This window comes from Chiloscyllium plagiosum, chromosome 12, assembly GCF_004010195.1.
Source record: "Chiloscyllium plagiosum isolate BGI_BamShark_2017 chromosome 12, ASM401019v2, whole genome shotgun sequence".
Classification (NCBI taxonomy): domain Eukaryota; kingdom Metazoa; phylum Chordata; class Chondrichthyes; order Orectolobiformes; family Hemiscylliidae; genus Chiloscyllium; species Chiloscyllium plagiosum.
This window is the reverse complement of record NC_057721.1, coordinates 7,029,353-7,049,628: the sequence shown is the minus strand read 5'-3', so window position 1 is coordinate 7,049,628 and position 20,276 is coordinate 7,029,353. Positions and strand designations below refer to the sequence as shown.

Below are 20,276 nucleotides of genomic sequence, written 5' to 3'. Positions count from 1 at the left end.
TTTTTTTTTAAAGGAAATCATTCTACATCCTCCTCAAAAAAAGTGAAAACAGAAAAGTCTATTAACTGTACTATTGTAATGCAGTATTTCATGGTTATTGTTTATCTTGAGATATTTTTGATGGATTTTGCTTTTAGGAATCTATTTTATCTGGGTTATCAGTTAATTGTAGATAGGTTAAATCTATTGCAAAATTTTAGTTGAAGCACATTTTCATAGCACTGAATCTGATTCTAATCCTTTAATCTTTCCATTATCTGCAGATTTTCAATTCAAATGTTTGAATCTTTATATTCTTTATTTGTTTACATAAAAAGCAATGTCCTAAATATATTTGAATAATGTACTAGGATAAGTCTGCTTTGCTGAGCCATCAAATACAATAATTCAATATTTGTACAATACATTAGGACTGAGGGAACAGATGGAACTGGATTTTCAAAAATGGAAAAGGAGTATCAGGCAAACAAACCAGATTTTCTTTTTAAAAGGAATTAATCATAAATGGAATAATCTATTAAACAACTGTAATGATTTCCACTCCATGTCCTGATAATATATTATCAAGATATGGGCAGAATTAAAAGGCAGGCATCTATTTATGTAACTTTTTTTTTACTCATAAACATACTTTTTGAAACACAGGCTTTACATTTTGACAATATCATGATATTCAATACTGTATCAAGGTTAAAATTAGTAAGATGCCCACACTCCAAATATCTTGTCAGAAATCCAGGTCAGAATCTGGCAGGAGGATGGGGACAGGGACACACCATATCTATGAAACAGGGATGCATCATGCAACAGCAAAGCAAGCAAGTCACAGTGAGTTTAGCTATGTTGAGTGTCAAAAGATTATGGCAAGGCTGGATGGTGTTTACTTTAATGCAAGGAGTGTAATAGGTAAGACAGATGAGTTAATGGCATGGATTGACACATTATAATGTTGCCATCACAGATATGTGTTTGAGGGAAGAGCTGGACTGGTAATTCAACATTCTTGGGTACAGAATTTTTAGGCAAGACCAAAGAGTAAAAAGGGTGGTGGTGTAACACTCGTTATGAAGGAGTCAATTACTGCAGTAAGGATAGATATCTTGGAAAGGTTCTCAAATGAGGCTTTAAGAGTAGAACTTAGGAATATTAAGGGGGCACCTACTTTATAAGCTCCCAAAGGGTCAGCGGGAAATAGAAGAGAAGATATGTAGACAGTTCACAGAAAGGTGTAAGAGTAAATTGTATTAGGGAATTTCAACTTTCCCAACGTAAATTGGGATTGTCATATTGGTTAAGGGTTTAGAGGGGGTGGATTCCTTGAAATGTATCCAGGGCAGTTTTTTGTATCAATATGCAGAAGGACCAACAAGGGATGGCGCAGTGCTGGATCTGATTCTGGGAATAGAAGCTGGACAAATGTTTGATGTGGCAATGGGATTACATTTAGGCAATAGGACCACAACACATTACAGTTCAAATTTGTTCTGGACAAAGAAAAAGATGGCCTGCAAAATTGGATTTGGGGAAGGAAGATTTTATTGAAGGAATTGGTCATGGTAGAGTGGGAACAGTTCCTTGTGGATAAGACGACAGGGAAGGAATGGGGGACATTTCAGAAAGGAGATGGGGAGAATACAGCTCCAACATGTATCTTTTAGAGGGAAATGTAGGACCAATATGTTCAGAATATACTGGATGTCTAGGACAATTCAGGACTGGATAAAGAGGAAAGTTAGGACTTTTTGCAAGACCAAAGGAAGCAATTCAGCTGTGTCCCTAGAGGAATACAGGAAATGCAGGAGGGAACTTAAGGAAACAATATGAAACCATGAAAAAGGACTTGTGAACAGAATTAGGGAGAATCCGAAGACATTTTGTAAATGCATTAAAGGGAAGAGGTTAATCAAGAAAATAATAGGGCCCATTGAGGAGGAAGGGGAAAACCATTGTGTGATGCCGCAGGATATTGGAAGAGTGTTGAATGAATACTTCTCTTTCCTCTTCACTTTGGAAGAGGAGAACACAGGTGCAGAATTCAGAAGCGGGACTTTGAGGAATTTGCACAGTATGGGGAGGTATTGAATGCTCTCTTGGGCTTAAAAGCAAATGCCCTGGCCTGAATGAATTAAATCTCTGGTAGCAAGGCAAGAAATTGCAGGGACTCTGACACGAATTTTTAATTCCTCACGGGTCACAGAAAGTGCCAGAGGTCTGCAGGATGGCTAACATAATTTCATTTTTTAAGAAGGGTGAGAAATGAATAGGAAATTATAGATCGTTGAGTCTCTCATTAGTGGTGGGGCAGCTATTGAAGAAAGTGTGAAACAGTGAATTAATACCCACTTGGAAAGGCATGGGCTAATTAAGGATAGTGAGCATGGCTTTATCAGAGGGAGGTCATACCTAACATATTTGTTAGAATTTTTTGAAAATGTGATCAGGTGTGTGGGTGAGGGCAGTTCAGTTGATGCAGTTTATGGATTTTAGCAAAGCTTTTGACAAAGTCCCACATGAGAGACTGACCGAGAAGGTGAAAGCACGTGGAATTTAGGGAAGTTTGGCAAGATGGGTCAGAAATTGGCTTCGTAATAGGACACAGGGTAGTGGTGAAGGCTGTTTTAGTAACTGGAGGCTGATACCTTGTGACGCACCATGAGGATTAGTAGTGGAACCCTTACTACTTGTATACATATGTGATATAAATGAAAATGTAGCGGGAATGTTAAGTAAATTTGCAGGTAACTCTAAGATTGATAGAATGGTAAATCATGAAGACGATGCTTGTAGGTTGCAGGAAGATATCGATGGTTTGGTCCGATGGGCAGACCAGATATCGATGGTCTGGCAGGTGTTATTTAACTCTGATAAGTGCGAGGTGATGTACTTTGGAAGAAGAAATAAGATGAATGAGTATTTAATGAATGGCAGGACACTGGATAGTTTAGAGGAACAGAGGCATCTCAGGGTTATTATTCACAGATCCCTGAAGTCATTAGAGCATATGAATAGAATACTTAAGGCTGCAAATAGGACAATTGCTTTCATCAGTTGTAGCATAAAATATAAGAGCAAGGAGACAACGTACAGAGTGTTGGTCAGACCATAATTGGAGTATTGTTGTAGTTCTGGTCACCTCATTACAGAAAGGATGTGATAGGAGTAGAGGGCATACAGAAGAGGTTCACCAGGATGTTGCCTGTGATGGAGAAATTGAGTTATCAGGAGAGATTACATAGGCTTGAATTGTTTTCTTTAGAGCAGAGGAGTCTGAGGGTGGACATGATTGAGATGTATAAGATTGAGGGGTATGGACAGGGTGAATAGAAAGCAGCTGTTCCCCTTGCTTGAGGGATTAATTAGGAGAGGTGTAATTTTAGGGTTGGGGGCAGGAAATTCAGAGGAGATTTGGGAAAACAACTTTTTCACTCAGCAGGTGGTGGGAATCTGGAATGCACTGCCTGGGAAGATAGTGGAGGCTACAAACCTTTATAACCTTTTTTTTTTAAAAAAAGTGTTTGGATGAATACTTCAAATATCAAGTATCATAACATTCAAGGATATGGGGCAAGTGCAAGAAATTGGGATTCGCTCATATTTAGTAGTAGTTATACTGGTGTAAACTTGTTTGGTTGAAGGACCTCTTCTGCGCTGTATGAATGACAGTTTTCCTTATGATTACCTTTGGCTACTATTGTAAACTGCTCTATATTAATAATGTAATTATGAGAGCTTTTTGTCACCTTGCTGCTGTGACTGTATCATATTATGCTACATTTTCAGAAAGAAATCTGTTCTTGCAGGTAAAGCATTTTTTAATAAGTGGTCATTGCTGATGCTGTGAGGTTTCCTTTTTCCATAATGCTGGCAACATCTTTGACTATCTGCTGTCTGTTCTAATCTCTGAAGTGGCTTCTCATGCATGTCTTTGGTGGTTTTGTACTTTAGGAGCTAAATAGATTCTGCTGATCTCCTGCAAGAAGATGATCTTTTAGGATCAATCTGTGTTGCTTTCAGTTTTCTGCTTCACTCACTATCTGAAGGGTTTCTGTAGAGTCAGTTCTCCTTTTGACAAATAAATTTGACAAATCTCATGAACAATTCCAGTAACAATTTATCTTTTAAGAATTCTGACTTTAAATCTCCAAACTCATATTTTTCCACTAATCTTAGAGATTGTAAATGAAATCAACCTTGGATTACCCTGGATACTTCTATCCAGGGTAATACTTCTATTAAATACTAAATACTTCTATTAAATCTTACTTTTTCAAGAATTTTATTTATTCTTACATTAAGGTGTGTGGAGTCTGAGGAAGTAGGGGAAGCCCTAAATGAGTTTTTTGCTTCTGTCTTTACGAAAGAAACAAACTTTCTTTGAGGATGTGACTAGAAAAGTTGATGAGGGTCGAGCTGTGGATGGGGTGTATGTGGACTTCAGCAAGGCATTTGATAAGGTTCCCCATGGTAGACTTATTCAGAAGGTCAGGAGGAATGGGATTCAGGGGAACATAGCTGTCTGGATACAGAATTGGCTGGCCAACAGAAGACAGTGAGTGGTAGTAGAAGGAAAATGTTCTGCCTGGAAGTCAGTGGTGAGTGGTGTTCCACAGGGCTCTGTCCATGGGCCTCTATTGTTTGTAATTTTTATTAATGACTTGAATGAGGGAATTGAAGGATGGGTCAGCAAGTTTGCAGATGACACAAAGGTTGGAGGTGTCGTTGACAGTATAGAGGGCTGTTGTAGGCTGCAGCAGGACATTGACAGGATGCAGAGATGGGCTGAGAGGTGGCAAATGGAGTTCAACCTGGATAAATGCGAGGTGATGCATTTTGGAAGGTCGAATTTGAAAACTGAGTACAGAATTAAGGATAGGATTCTTGGGAGTGTGGAGGAACAGAGGGTTCTTGGTGTGCAGGTACATAGATCCCTTAAAATGGCCACTCAAGTGGACAGAGTTAAGAAAGCATATGGTGTTTTGGCTTTCATTAACAGGGGGACTGAGTTTAAGAGTCGTGAGATCTTGTTGAAGCTCTATAAAACTTTGGTTAGACTGCACTTGGAATACTGCGTCAAGTTCTGGTCGCCCTATTATAAGAAAGATGTGGGTGCTTTGGAGAGGGTTCAGAGGTTTACCAGGATGCTGCCTGGACTGGAGGGCTTATCTTATGAGGAGAGGTTGACTGAGCTCGGACTTTTTTCATTGGAGAAAAGGAGGAGAAGAGGGGACCTAATTGAGGTATACAAGATAATGAGAGTCATAGATAGAGTCGATAGCCAGAAACTATTTCCCAGGGCAGAAATGACTAACACGAGGGGTCATAGTTTTAAGCTGGTTGGAGGAAAGTATAGAGGGATGTCAGAGGCGGTATCTTTACACAGAGTTGTGAGAGCATGGAATGCGTTGCCAGCAGCAGTTGTGGAGGCAGGGTCATTGGGGACATTTAAGAGGCTCCTGGACATGCATATGGTCACAGAAATTTGAGGGTGCGTACATGAGGATCAGTGGTCGGCACAACATCGTGGGCTGAAGGGCCTGTTCTGTGCTGTACTGTTCTATGTTCTAAGATATTTTGCAAAGGCTTACAGAGCTTCATCAAAATTAACTGTTTTTACTTGTGACTCTAACTTAATATAAAGTTTGGAAGCAATTCTATTTCTTGAGAATTGTTTTCTCCAGAATGCTCCATTCTATGTTCTATTTGGCCTATTTCTAAAACTAAATCATCTTGGTATTATTATTTCTGCTGCTATGTCTTCCAAATATTTATTTATTCTTGCTTTGAAAGCTGTTAATTCTGCCATGTATCAATGCTGTTAAGAGTGTACTTCTGTACTGAAGCTTTACTCATGCTTTTGCAATCAAAATGGATTCCTGTGCAAGTAAAGTGGATGATTCCTACTTTCAAGTAAAATGGATGCTTTTCACTTTTTTTGTGGCTTCTCCAGATGAATCCCTCTAATGACAGCCTTAATAAACACGTGCTGGTTCCTTATTGCTTTACTGTGTGAATCCTGCTGCCTGCAACTTCATTAAATGATTCGTATTTTCTTAACAGATTTACAAATGAGTCCTGATCTTTGTAGCTTTATAGGTTCTTTTAGTGGCTTTCCCCAGACAATACTCACTATTTGAGGCATTATTCGTAATTCCTATTGTTTCGTGCTTTTTTTCCTGGGTGAAGTCTGCTATGTGCGGTTTCAATAAAAGCTTCCTATCTTTAATTGATTGTAAGTAATGGATCTGTCACCTTTTCTGCAGCTTCAATAGTCAAATATTTGAAGCAGATGGAAATTCTCAGCAGTAAGGGAGATGATCAGGTTTCCCTTGTGCACTGTTTTAAGAGTTCAACAGATGTAACATCTCAATATTTTATATTTTGCGCTTAATACTAATACAAATGGTACTGTGGAATAAACATTTTGAGAAAACACATTTACACTTCATCAATGGACTGAGTCAAGTTGGACGTATTTTTGATCCCAACTTAGTGAAAATATTCAGCCACTCATTCAGGGTGGTCTTCTCACACTATTAGTTAGATTTGATGATTTGTGCCTCATGTGAACATTAGTATCACATGTTTTTTTTCCTTTCACAGTGTTTAAAATGTAAATTATGTTTCCCTGAACTTGAAGCAGTTTGTGTTTGCAAACAAACCGATTGCTGGATATCTTTAAAATGATGAAGGGATTTGATTGACTGGACATAGAGATGATGTTTCCATTTTTTGCAAGCAAAATTAGGATCCATAAATAAAGGTGGTCAGTAACAAATTCATTAAGGAATTTGGGAGAAACATGTTTATCCAAAGAGTGGTTAAAGTATGAAATTTGTTACCACAAGGAGTCATTGACACGAGTAGCACAGATGAGTTTGGGGGACTGCTAGGTAAACACTGGGAGCAAAGGAAATGGAAAGAAATTATTACAGTTAGATGAAAGTGAATGAGACAGTGCTACATGATGTGTAAACTCCAGCATTTGGGCAGGATGGCTAGTTTCTGTGTAATGCATTCAGTGTAAAATTGTGAAATTCAGTTCTAGGCTGTGAAGGGTAAATGTTGACTGTTTGCTCCAAAACATTAAAATTTTGTTCTGTTTTGAATGACCAGTGGCAGGTTTGACGATAACACAATGAGCCAAATTTTTGATTTTGCTCTGAATTTACATTTGGCATCATGGTTTGCCCTGCTCGTTCTAGAAACTTCTGTATTTATTTATGTTTATCTTACTTGAAATGAAAATTAGTCCCTACAATGAGTAAGTTCTATAAATCTGAATTTAAAATAAAATATACTGCAAACTCTCTGGTCAAGCAGCGGAACTTAAATATCACAGAAAATGACATGATTTATTTACACAATGTGGACAAGATGAATACAGCAATTACAGCTTGAAACTTAGTAAATTAGAATTGAATAATAGTCTCAAACAGGTCATCCTCACTTCTATTTTCAACTGTTTTTATAGAGGTAGTTGTACAATTTTGTGCTCCCAGTAAGAGATTTTGCCCTCTTGGGGACTAAGTGTCCTTACTTCTAATATGCTATATACAAGAAGACAAGCCTTGGTGCTGGAAGGTGTTGCCAATTCATGCTGTGTAATTGATCTTACTAAGAAAAGTAGATAAAAACGTAGTTTTGATTGAATAATCGTGTTTTGCTGTTTTCTGAAGGCAGCTATATTGTTACTTTAAAAAGGACCCTTTTTTTTTCTAGGTACTTGCTGTTCTAGTAAATATATTTGGTGGCATCATGCGCTGTGATGTAATTGCTAAAGGTATTATTCTGGCTGTGGAGAGCTTGGATTTGAAGATTCCAATAGTTGTGAGATTGCAAGGTGAGCATGATGGCTTCCATCAGTTGAACTATGGAAAGGCTTTCCACTTAACCTCTCTCTAACTAGGAGAGCTGCACTGCACTGATGCATCAATGATTGACTACCATTAGATGTTCATATAGTAAATGCACTCCCAGTATATTTAACTTTAATCATTTTTCCCCACAGTGTGTCCCTCAGCCTTAATCATTGCTGGATGTTGCAGGTGGTAGTTCCTTTGCAGTTTGTAATTGCTGTTTAGTGGAGTGCTATTATCAACAGCAACTATTTGTGTTTATGTAGTGCCTATAAGATAATGAAGCATCCATTTCAAAGTGCTTTACCAGAGCAATATAAAGCAAAATTACTGGATGAGACAGGTACAGATAACATGGCAGATGGCTAAAAGCTTTTTCAAAGAAGTAAACTTTTGAAATTCATTCTCAACATAAGCATCAATGACGTTTATTACCCATCACTAACTGCTCCTGAGGAAGCAGGGGCAAGCTACTTTGCAGCCTATATAGGTACACCCACAGTGCTGTTAGGCAGGAAGTTTTAGAATTTTGACTCATTCACAGAGAAGGGCTGGTGATTCTCAGTTTCATGTCAGAATAGTATGTGACTTAGAGGGGGACTTAAAGATGATAGCCTCTACCACTCTTGCTCTTCACAGTGGTAGACATTGCTTTTTTGAAAGATGTTATTGCAGGAGCCTGGGCGAGCTGCTGCAATTCATCTTGTAGGTAGAAACATTCTATGATCACATCACAGGTGCAGTCCTTCGGCTTGTCTTTTCTTTGCAAGAGCAACTTGGCTATTACCACTTCCCTATTTTTTTTTCCCCTTTTAAAAACCATTGAACTTGGCTTCTGCACACTCTGAAGCTGTGAGATTGCCACATTTTGCATCATTTCCACCAGCCTTTTGAAGTCACCACACAATTGATTCCCACGTTTTGTCATTTGCGTATTTTGAAATTGTGCATACAAAAGTCAAGTTATTTAAGATCAATCAAGAAAAACAGTGGTCTAATACTGGGGATCACCTCTATATACCACTTTGCTCTCCAAGAACCACCTGTTCACCACCACTCCCTTTCTCCTATATCCAGTCCATTTTATATCTCTGCTGCCAATGTCACTTTTATTGCAGTGGTTTTAAATTGACTAAAAAGCCTGGTATGTGGCACTTTGCCAAATATCTTTGGGAAATCCATGCACAACCATATCAGCTGTATTGTGCCCATCAACCCTTATCAATGATATCATCAAAAAATCGCAATCTAATTAAACATGGTGGCGCACTCCGTGCTGTGCACCAGTGGTGAAGGCATTGAACATTTAAAGTGGTTGATGGGTGTCAGTCAAACAGGCTGTTTTGTCTTCGGTTACTGTGTTAATTTCTCCAAAAGCACAGAGGTGAACGTAAAATATTTCACCTGAGCAGAACCACAGAGTTTGTGTGTTATATTTTTAATTTCTATGAGACATTTTCTGCTTTCCAAGAATCCTTTTCAATCAAAAATTTTGAATCTTGGAAGTTTACTGCTTTTCCCCCTTTACTCATTCTTTATTTTTGTCCCTTAGTTCTATTGTTATTTCTGCATAATTTCAAATTATAGTTTTACTGCCTTCTGTAGGTTTGAACTTATTCCTCCTCCTCCCCTCACAAATCGAAAAAATTCATTTTCTAATAGATCTACATTTGCCCAACTCACCCACTTTCTCCTGCAAAAGATTTACTGTCTCATCTTAAGCTGCAGTTTTTGACTGCTGCCCAACAACAACATGTCCAAATGACAATTCAGTTTTTCATGTATGAGGTTGCAACATGTCAACAAAGTCAGCAACTAGTTGACTAATAGCTCTCTCAAAAAATCACTTTTTACTTAGCGCTGGGTTTTACAAGAAAATTTCCCAAATTGCTCACCTGCCTTGGAAAAAGGCCTCGATTACCATCCCCTTTGTTCCACCTTGTGGGGAGGTGGGATGAAGTTGGGTATTTTGAATCCAAAATACAACATTGACAACCACACAGGGGACACAGTGTTGAGGTCGGCTGGTTAACATTTTGAATCCAATATGACTGTTATTTATTTTTAGATCTCTAGCAGCTGTATTTTATTTTACTGGAAGTATGTTGTACAGTTTTAAGACCTCAAGCTCTCACCTCTTATATGCACCAGGCCGGTTCATCAGCTTCTGCCTCCCCACATGATTCCAGTGGCCCTAATTGCTCACCACCTCTGGATGCCTCTGTGTATCTCCGCATGGACCCTATACCCCAAAGCAACCATTATGCCATTTATCTATGCACTCCCTCCCTCCCTCCCCATCCCATGATCCCATATTGCCCATATGTAAATTCATACCTTCCAAATATCCCCAAACTTTCTAATTTCCACCTCCCACAATGCTAACTAACTTAATCTTCATGAATGATAGACCTAGAGCTTATGAAGAGATAAAACAAAACAAAGTTCGAACTATTTAATACAGGTTGCACTACACTGACTTGATTTTAAGAACATCCTATATGAGCCCATTCGTAGCTTTTAATTTCCCATAGAGGCTGACTCGTATGTGGAATGAATTGGCAGAGGATGTGATAGCCGCAGGTACAAATACAACATTTAAATGACGTCTGCACAAGTACATAAATAGGAAAGGTTTAAAAGGATATGGGCCAAATGCAAGCAAATGGGACTCATTTAGTTTGGGAAACTTGGCATGGATGAGTTGGACTGAAGGGTCTTTTTCCGTGCTGCATGACTCTACGACTGTATGATGGAGTGTTTAGTTTCTTGGAAAAGCAAGCAATTCCCCACATAACCCAATCAAAGATGGCTAATCCTTCAATAGACCTCTATAATCTATTGAAAGCTGTATCATTGCAAACTAAGAACTCCCGATGAGTCAGCCAACAATTTACAAAACACCCATGAGGAAATGTCAACAGGTAACTATTGAAATTGCTCAACCAGATGCTACACCACTTGACATGTTAGTTAAGGCAGTGTACCAGATGATGTTTTTATAACTTGAAGTGTAGCTAGGGTATTTTAAAAACCTCAGATCATGGACAATTAAACAGATCTTATCCACCCTTCTAAAGCATTTACATCTATTCCCATGCTGCATCCAAAATATAGTCTGTTTTAACGCAGTACTTAGTGGTCCTGCTGAGTTCTGGTTTCCCTCCTGTGTGAATTAGACCCTTTACCCCTACTGCAGAAAAACAGGATCTGTCAGAAATGGTATGACTTCCATGACCAGATCTCTACCATTTTTAAAAGTTTGCAGACATGAAAATCAAGCCATTCATGTCTATGTATGGGCATTTCCAGCATACATTACAATGATCAGTATCTAGAGCTCTGAATCACCCGATCTTCCCACGTTGCTGGTCTGCCTGATAACTGGATCAATGTCTTCCTACTTATGACTGCAGCCACTGCCTTTAGATGTCACCTCTTGTATCAGCAAGCTATGGCTTTGTCCCACTTTGGAAGCTCATGAGCACAAAGTTTAGGATGGTGCTTTAATGCAGTGAGTGCTTCACATGTAATGTCAAACCAATGCCAGGCTGCTTTCCCATGGATATAAAAAAAATCACATGGCAGCATTTCAAGAAAGAACACAAACTCCATGAGGTACCTTGATTGTTATTGACTCATTAGCAAACTTAATTAAAATCAGATTGTCTGGTCCTTAGCAGCTTGCGGTGTACAAATTGGCTGCTGTGTTCTCTCCATTACAACAGTGATCATAGCTCAAAATACTTTGGCTATTAAGTACTTTGGGATCCAGTGAAAAGCATAATATAATTGCATGTGTTGTTTTTTTTCTTGGAGGAAGCTCAGATGAGTTTGCTGAATTCTCAGTGTCTGTTGTTTTACACCCACAGGTTCAAAAGTTGATGATGCTAAAGCACTGATTGCTGCCAGTAGTCTCAAGATCCTGGGTTGTGATGACTTGGATGAAGCTGCGAAAATGGTAAGCAAGAGGTTGCTTGGAAAGCTTGCATGCTACGCTCAGAAATTAGTGAAATGTATCCATTTTGGCGATAGTTTCGTTCTTGTGCAATGAAGAAAATCATGCAGTAGCTGTGCCATTTAAACTAATGGGGCTGGAATCACCTTCGAGCCAATACAGGAAATGAAAGTTCGGATTCTACAAATAAGTGTAAATTCTTCAATCATGTTAAACCTAATTCGCATTGAAGAAACATGAGTTATAGCAGAACCGACTGTACCTAAGCAATGTAAAGCTTCCCAGTAATAGATATTTCTAATCAATGTGCGTTGGATTCTTCAATAACATGATATCCATGTCTAGCTTATTGTTATAGTAGATAAACATTGCTGTATCTGGTAAAACTACCTGCTGGAGGCAAACTCTCACCGATTTCCATGTGAGAATTGTTCTTTTCGATTCAAGTAATTTTGCCACTGTGCTTTTGCCTTACTCATTAGATGCTCATACTCTTTATGTGCTTCCAGGTTGTAAAACTTTCAGAAATTGTGTCATTGGCAAAGGAGGCTCAGGTGGATGTCAATTTCCAGCTGCCGATTTAAGACATGCTTTGAAGAAATGATTTTGTTTGATATTCACAGTTGTGATATACTCTTAAAATGGTTTTTTGCCCGTTTTCTTTTTTTTTTGAAGAGACACTGTTACTCATGTTACAATACTGCACAAAATGTAATGTTGACCTGTTAGCATGGCGTTCATAGATATATTGTTAAATGTTGGTTCTCCAAATATCGAGGAAAAGACAGGGTTTGGATGTAATCCAGCTTTTTTTAAATTATTACCTATCAATTATTTAATGTTTGAATGTATGTTGAGTGGCTGTTCAAATCCTCTTGAGCACTGATGTGTTCAGTTAGTAGATCCTTTAGCATATTGTATGACGAGTGATTAATTTCAATTTGTCTGATAATTATTGTAACCTGGCTTTCAACAAAGAACTTTGTATTTTTCAGTTTGTTACACCACTAAGTATGTCTATGCTTTCATTTGAAATGCACTGGATGTTTTATGGGAATGCATTTTACAGACCAGTTGCTAACTCATTAATTACTTTATTGGAATGGTCAATCCTCTAACCTTTGCACATTCCTCTGCTGTAACACTTGTTTCAATAGCAATTCGTAAAAGCATAACTAAGACACTCCATTTCCATAAAGCAATTAATGCAAACTTGTGAAATAATAAACAAGTTAATCATACTGATAGTAGGGATCCGAGTCCTTTCTACAACAAAGTTTTTTGTTCAGAGGTGTTTGCTGCTATATTTTATTTGACATGGTAAACCACAAATCAAAAATTAGTTCAATTAAAAGAAACACGCACATTAAATTCTACCCTTGCGTATGTTGCAAGGTGATTCTGTAATATGTTTAAGCCTCATAGGCTGTAGTTGAAACATTTAAATATGTATATTGAAAATCTTGTTGTAGTCAGTAATAAAGTATACTTCAAGTGAGAACTTGCTTGGCAAGTGGACTTTTTCATTTGCATTATTACTAACTTATTCAGACTGGAAATGTACAAAAAATTCAATGTATACTTTATCTCAGACATTATATTTCAGAATAATACATAAATTAAGAAATTGAAGGGAGGGAGGAACGCAAGAAAATTACAGTCACTAGGGAAGTGGTACTGACAAACTGTTGGAGCTGCCGGCTATTTTGTCTCCAACGAGAAACAAGACTGAAGGCCTCCTGATGGACTTAAAAGATGTTTCTAGTGAGATAGTTCTAATAGCATTGGTTCTAATTTTCCAAAATGTCTTAGAATAGGGAAAGGTTCCATTGGAATGTAACTCCTTTAATCCTAAACAGAAGGAGATGGAAAGCAGGAATCTATAGGCCAGTTAGCTGAATATCATTTTCCCTGCAACAGACAGAAACTTAAACTGCTGTGCCCTAACACCTTTTAATTAAGATAATCAGGTAGAGTAAACATGGTTTTGTGAAAGAAAAAAATCACACACAACCAATTTATTGGAGTTCTTTGAGGAAGTAGCATAAACTAGATAAAGGGAAACCAGTGATCGTACTTGCATTTCCAGAAGGCATCTGATAAGGTGCCATATCAAGAGTTATTGTGGAAAATAAAATGGTATAGAGACTAACATATTGGTATGGATAGAAGATTGATTGCCTAACAGGAAACTAGAGAGTAGACAAAAACATGTCACTTTTCCAATTAGCAACATAAGGTGTGTCACCTTGATTAATGCTGGTATCTCAACGTTTTATACATTGTATAAAATGATTTGCATGAAAGGACAGAAGGTTAGTTTTTAACTTTCCTGATGAGACAAAGGCAGGCGGAAAAGCTTTGAAGAGGACATAAGGAACCTATCAAGGGATATAGAAATGATAACTGGGAATAATGTGGGAAAATGTGAAATTGTCTGTTTTGAAAGGAAGGATAAAAAGAAACTCATTATCTGAATAGTGAGAGAATCCAAAGTTCTGAGATGTACTGATTGTCCTACTTCATGAAGCACAACATGCATTGGCAGCAAGTGTTGACCACATTCTCTTTGTGTTTGCATGGGTTTCCTCTGGGTGCTCTGATTTCCTCCTGCAGACCAAAGATGTGCAAGTTAGGTGGATTGGCCATGCTAAATTGCCCATTGTGTCCATCGATAGTCATGGGAAATGCAGGGTTGCATTTATAGGGTGGAAGGGGCACAGGTTTGGGTGGGAGGGGCACAGATTTGGGTGGGATGCTCTTTAGTAGTTCAGTATGGATTTGATGGGCCAAATGGCCTGCTTCCACACTCTAGTGGTTCTGTGATTCTACATAAGGGTAAGTTCACAACTAATGGATCTAACCCTGCAATTCTGCCACATCCAGTTATGAACATTAGGTCAGTACAGCATGTTATTAGGAAAGCTAATTGAATGCTAATGTTTACAGTGAGAGAAATTAGTACAAAAATATGGAGGTTATGCTTCAATTGTACAGTGCATTAGTTCTGGAGTACTGTGTATCGTATTGGCCTGTTCATTTAAGGGAGGATGTCACATTGGAGTAGTTGAGAGACGATTTATTGGAGTAACACCTGGCTTGTCTTTTGAGGGCTAAGTTATACTTTCTGAAACTTAGATGGGTAAGAGGTGACTTTATTAGAGCATAAGATCCTGAGGGGTCTTAACAGGGTGGATGTGAGAAAGTTCATAGAATCCCTACAGTACAGAGAGGGCTATTTGGCCCATTGAGTCTGCATTGATCTTCTGAAGAGCACGGGATGAAAGAATATCAATGTTCGATAATGTGGAATAGTCAGATTTTATTGAATGAGGAGCAGTTTTGTGTGGCCTACTCCTCGTGTGTGTGTCTGTAACCATCCCTACCTCCTACGTTTCATCTGAAGCTCTACTGTGTGTATCCCATCCTATATCAAGCTGTGGTCATTTATCACTGCCTTCTCCAATGATTTGTACTTGTTCTCACTCACCCAATCCCTCAAATGTAAAAGTTTCATCCTTGACTTTCAATATTTCCATGGCGTTGCCCTTTCCCATCTCAATACATCTTTCTGTTGACAGTTTCAAACTTTGATTAATATAAAATTTCTAAAATGTTATTCTGTATGAGAGCAATTTTAGTTTGGGGATTTTTATCACATTATACATGTCATACCAATGCAAATTGTTAAACAATGCTGTTAGATCTTTCATGTTTATTCAAGGTGAGAGAAAGGATTCAAGTTTTTTAAATTTCAGAATGATGTACCAAAAAAATGAAAGGAAACTGATCTGCTTTCTCCTTACTTATGTGACTTCTTCTGTGGCTTTCAGTCTTGTTTCTCATTGTTCCCATTGGTACTTGACTTAGTCAATCTCAACAGAGACAGCAACAGCAAAAGAGCAAAGGAGAGTGAAATTGGGGGTGAATAGCAACAGGGTGAATACCTGAGGAGCGGGGCCTGGAACAAAGGTCAATCTGAGTAGCAACAGCAGTAACAACAAAGGAGAGTGAACCTCCGGGTGAACAGCAGTATAAATACCTGAGGAGCAGGGTCAGTCGGAATGAATGTGGAGCTGAATCTAGAGGCAGAGCTCTGGAGGTGACGTCACAACTTAAAAAGTGACAAAGGTTTGGCTGCTCAGGAACCTGGTTTGCAGACTGAGTGAGTCTTGTCTGGAGTGAGATAAAATACTCACTTTTTGTAATGCAGTCTGCTAGGAATAGAGCCACATTGAGAGACCTGAGTTTGGTGACTAGTGGATTAGGTTCAGTAATCAGTTCATGGATTATTATCTGTAGTTGATGAGGTTAATTTACTAGGAGAAAGTGAGGACTGCCGATGCTGGAGATCAGAGCTGAAAATGTGTTGCTGGAAAAGCGGTGCTGAGTTCAAGGGATTTGACTGAGACAAGGTGGGGAGAGGAGAAATGAGGAAACAGAGTAAATTAACCAGATTTCTCCAAAGGTTCACAGTGGCAAGAGGACACAGCCCCATGGAATGCTGCTCCTGCAATATTTGGGAAATCAGGAAACTTCTAGTGTCCATGAGGACTACATATGCAGGAAGTATGTTCAGCTGCAGCTCCTGATTTGCCACATGGAATGCCTGGAGTTGTGGATGAACTCAACATGGAGCATCCATGTGGCTGAGAATGTCACAGTTACCACATTTAGCAAGCTGATCACTCCACCAGTAAGGGCAACTCGGAAGAGTTAGGTACCACCAAGAAGAGCATTAAGCAAGGCTAGGCAGCATAGGAGGCCCCTTATCCATTTCCCTCAAATAGGGACATTGTTTTGGATATTATTGGTGGTTTGGCCTCAGTGGAAAGCAGCAGTAGCCAGATCACTGACACCACGACTGACACTACTGTAAAACAGAGAGGCTTGAACTGTAGGTGAGCAGTAGTGACAGGGAACTGTATAGTCAGGAGCACAATTGGTGTTTCTGTGGCCACAAGCAGGACTCCAGGTTGGTGTGTTGCCTCTCTCCTGCCAGATTCAAGGGTGTCTTTGAGTAGTCACAGGATATTCTAAAAGGGGAGGATAAATGCAAGTATTGGTACTAGCGAAATAGACAGAGACGAGTCCTGCAAAGAGAGTTCCGGGTGGAAGTTGAAAAGCAGGACATCTAGAGTTGTAATGTTGAGATTACTTTAAGTGCTACATGCTGGTACGGCTAGGAATAAGAAAACAGTACAGTTAAATAAGTGGCTAAAGAGCTGTTGAGGGAGGATGGTATATGGGATGTCTTCCAGAGCAGGTGGGACCTGTACAAAAACGACAGGTTTCATGTGAAGTGGAAGGGCACTAATATTATGGGAAGGGTGTTTGCTAGTGCTACTGAGAATGGTTTAAATTAGTGTGGCAGGGGACAGGAACCAGTGTGTCAGCAAGTACAATGACCAAGGAAGAGTCTTAGATTACTGCCAGAAAGGCTAAGAGAAAGAACAGACGGGGGAGGATACTGAGCACAGTGGTCCTGGCAGTCTGAAGTGTATTTGTTTTAATGTGAGGAGTATGAGAGGTAAGACAGATAAACTTAGAATTTGGATTAATACATATGACTATGATATAGTAGCTATTATAGAGAGAAGGACAAGACTGGCAGCTCAACATTCTAGGATTTCAGGTGGGATAGAGTGGATTGTGTTGCTGATAAGGGAGAATATTACAGCTGTACTGAGGGAGGACACCAAAGAAGGCTCATTCAGCAAGGCCATAAGGTAGAGGTCAGAAATAAGAAGGGTGGAATCGCTTTGGGATTGTACTACAGGCCTCCCAGCAGCCAGCTGGTGATAGAGGAACAGATATGTAGACAGATTATGGAAACGTGTTTTTAAAAAAAAGGGTTGTTGTGGTGGGTGATTTTAACTTCCCCAATATTAACTGGGATTTGCTTAGTGCCAGAGGTTTGGATGAGGGCGAATGTTTGATTTGCCCAGGATGTATTTTTGAAACAATATGTAAATAGGCCAACTAGGGAAGGGGCCGTGCTAGATCTGGTACTGGGGAATGAGCCCAACCTGCTGATTGAAGTTTTAGTGGGGGGAGCATTTGGAAACCGTGACCATAATTCTAAGTTTTAAGTTACTTATGGATAAGGATAAGAGTAGTCCATGGATGGAAGTACTAAACTAGAGAAAGGCTAACTATCACAATATTGGTCAGAGTTGAGGATTAGTATGTTCCTGTGAAAATGAAGGGTAAGGATGGTAAGATTTGGGAACCTTGGTTGACAAGAAATTGAAAGCTTAGACAAAAAGGAAACTGTAGACAGAGAGCCCTCAAAGAATACAACGATCGCAGGAAAGAGCTCAAACAAGAAAATTAGGAAGGCTAAACGGGGCCATAAAATGTCTTCGGTAAACAGGATTGAAGAAAATCCCAAGGCATTATTTTCCACATGGGGTAGCGAGAGAAAGGGTAGTCCATGTACGAATAAAGGCGGGAACTTGTATGTGGAACCAGAGGAATTGGGTGAGGTTCTTAATGAGTACTTTGCATCAGTATTTACAAAGGAGAAGGACATGGTGGATGGTGAGTTTTGAGAGGGTTATGCTGATATTCTGGGGCATTCAGCATGAAAAAGTGGAGGTATTGGTTGTTTTTAAAAAGCAAGTCCCCAGGACCTGATGGGATCTATCCCAGAATGCTAAGGGAGGCAGCAAAGGAAATTTCTGGGATGTTGTATGGTTTTTTTGTATCCTTTTTAGTCGCAGGAAAGGTGTCAGAGGACTGGACAACAGCCAACGCTGTTCCTTTGTTTAAAATGACCGACAGGGATAATCTGGGAAATTATAGGCTTGTGAAACTTACTTCAGTGGTAGGGAAATTATTGAAGATGATTCTTAGGGAAAGGATTTACTCACATTTGGAACAGATATGGAATTATTAGTGATAAGCAACGTGGCTTTATGCAGGGAAGGTCATGATTGAGAATCTTGATTGAGGAAGTGATGAAGATGATAGCGGGTAGGGCAGTAACTATTGTCTATGTGGACTTTAGCAAGATGTATGATATGGTCTGTCACAGCAAGCTGAAACAAAACGTGAAGTCACGTGGGATCCGTGATGAGCTGGTATGATGGATACAGAACTAACTGGCTTAGCAATAGAGAGTAGCAATAGAAGGGTGTTTTTCATATTGGAGATCTGTGGCTAATGGTGTTCCTTAGGGATGAATGCTGGGATCTCTGTTGTTTGTAATAGATAGATATATCTATAACGAATTTGGAAGGGAATGGAGGTGGCCTGATTAGTAAATTTGTGAATGACGCAACGATTGGGCGGGCTGCACATGGTGAGGATTGCCAGAGGATATAGCAGGACACTGAATAGCTGGAGACTTGAACAGAGAAGTAAGGTATGGAGTTTGAAATGGACAAATACGAGGTGATGCATTTTGGAAGATCTAATACAGATGGGAAGTATACAATCAATGGCAGAACCCTTAGTAGCATTAACATAGAGGGATCCACACAAACAGGCCCATAGTTCCCTCAAAGTGGCAACACAAGTGGACAAGATGGTCAAGAAAACATATAGCATGCTTGCCTTCATTGTTCAGGGTATAGCGTATAAAAATTGGCAAGTCATGTTGTAGCTGTACAGAATTTTAGTTTGACTACATTTGAAATAATGTATACAGTTCTGGTCATCACACCAGAAGAAGGAAGTGGAGAGGATACAGAAATGGTTTACCAGGATGTTGCCTGGTTTGGAGGTACTAGCAATGAGGAGAGATCAGACGAATTTGATTTGTTTTCGCTTGAACATCAGAGAAGGAGGAGCAACCTGATAGAAGTTTACAAAATTATGAGAGGCATCGATAGAAAGGATAGTCAAAGGATAGTCATGTAGAAATGTCAATTACTAGGGGACATAGGTTTGAAGTAAAAGATGGGGGTGGCAAGTTTAAAGGAGATGGGAGAGGCAAGATTTTTTTTCACAAAGGGTGCTTGGTGCCTGGGTGCACTCCAAGAGGAATGGTGGAGGTAAGTACGATAGCAAAAGTAATCTTGACTGATATGAATAGGCAGGCAATAGGGGGATATGGACAGTGTAGAAGCAAAAGGTTTTTAGTTCAGAAAGGCATCATGTCTTGGCGCAGTCCTGGTGGGTCAAAGGGCCGGCTTCTATGCTGTTCTGTTCTTTGTTTGATAACGTCTCTAAGAACAACACAACATTTTTTCTTTGCATCTGAATCTTCCTCTTGCTTCAACATTTGTCTCTTTTCTGTATCTTCCAAAACATAAGGCTATTGGGCACACTGTTTTAATGAGCTTAATTCTTATGTAAGATAATATCAATATGAAAATGGGTACACAAAACAAACACTGAGGGTATGGTACAACATGCATATGAACATACAAACAGCATTATAAGTAAATGTGAGCAAATTTATTCTGCCCAATTCAAGACCATTGTATAATCATGTATGCTGTTTTCTATTGTTA

General features: G+C 39.1%; 1 protein-coding gene across 3 annotated transcripts in view; it reads left to right on the top strand.

Annotated features, from left to right (window-relative positions):
- Nucleotides 1-12,479, top strand: part of LOC122554937 (succinate--CoA ligase [ADP-forming] subunit beta, mitochondrial-like) — an 84,092-nt gene extending 71,613 nt beyond the window's left edge. For all 3 annotated transcript variants that reach the window (XM_043700376.1, XM_043700377.1, XM_043700378.1), the window contains exons 9-11: nucleotides 7,720-7,840; nucleotides 11,729-11,817; nucleotides 12,324-12,479. In XM_043700376.1, coding sequence (XP_043556311.1) covers nucleotides 7,720-7,840; nucleotides 11,729-11,817; nucleotides 12,324-12,398 — 285 coding nt within the window. In that variant the 3' untranslated portion in view covers nucleotides 12,399-12,479. The remainder of the gene's footprint in view (nucleotides 1-7,719; nucleotides 7,841-11,728; nucleotides 11,818-12,323) is intronic.
- Nucleotides 12,480-20,276: the final 7,797 nt, after the last annotated feature.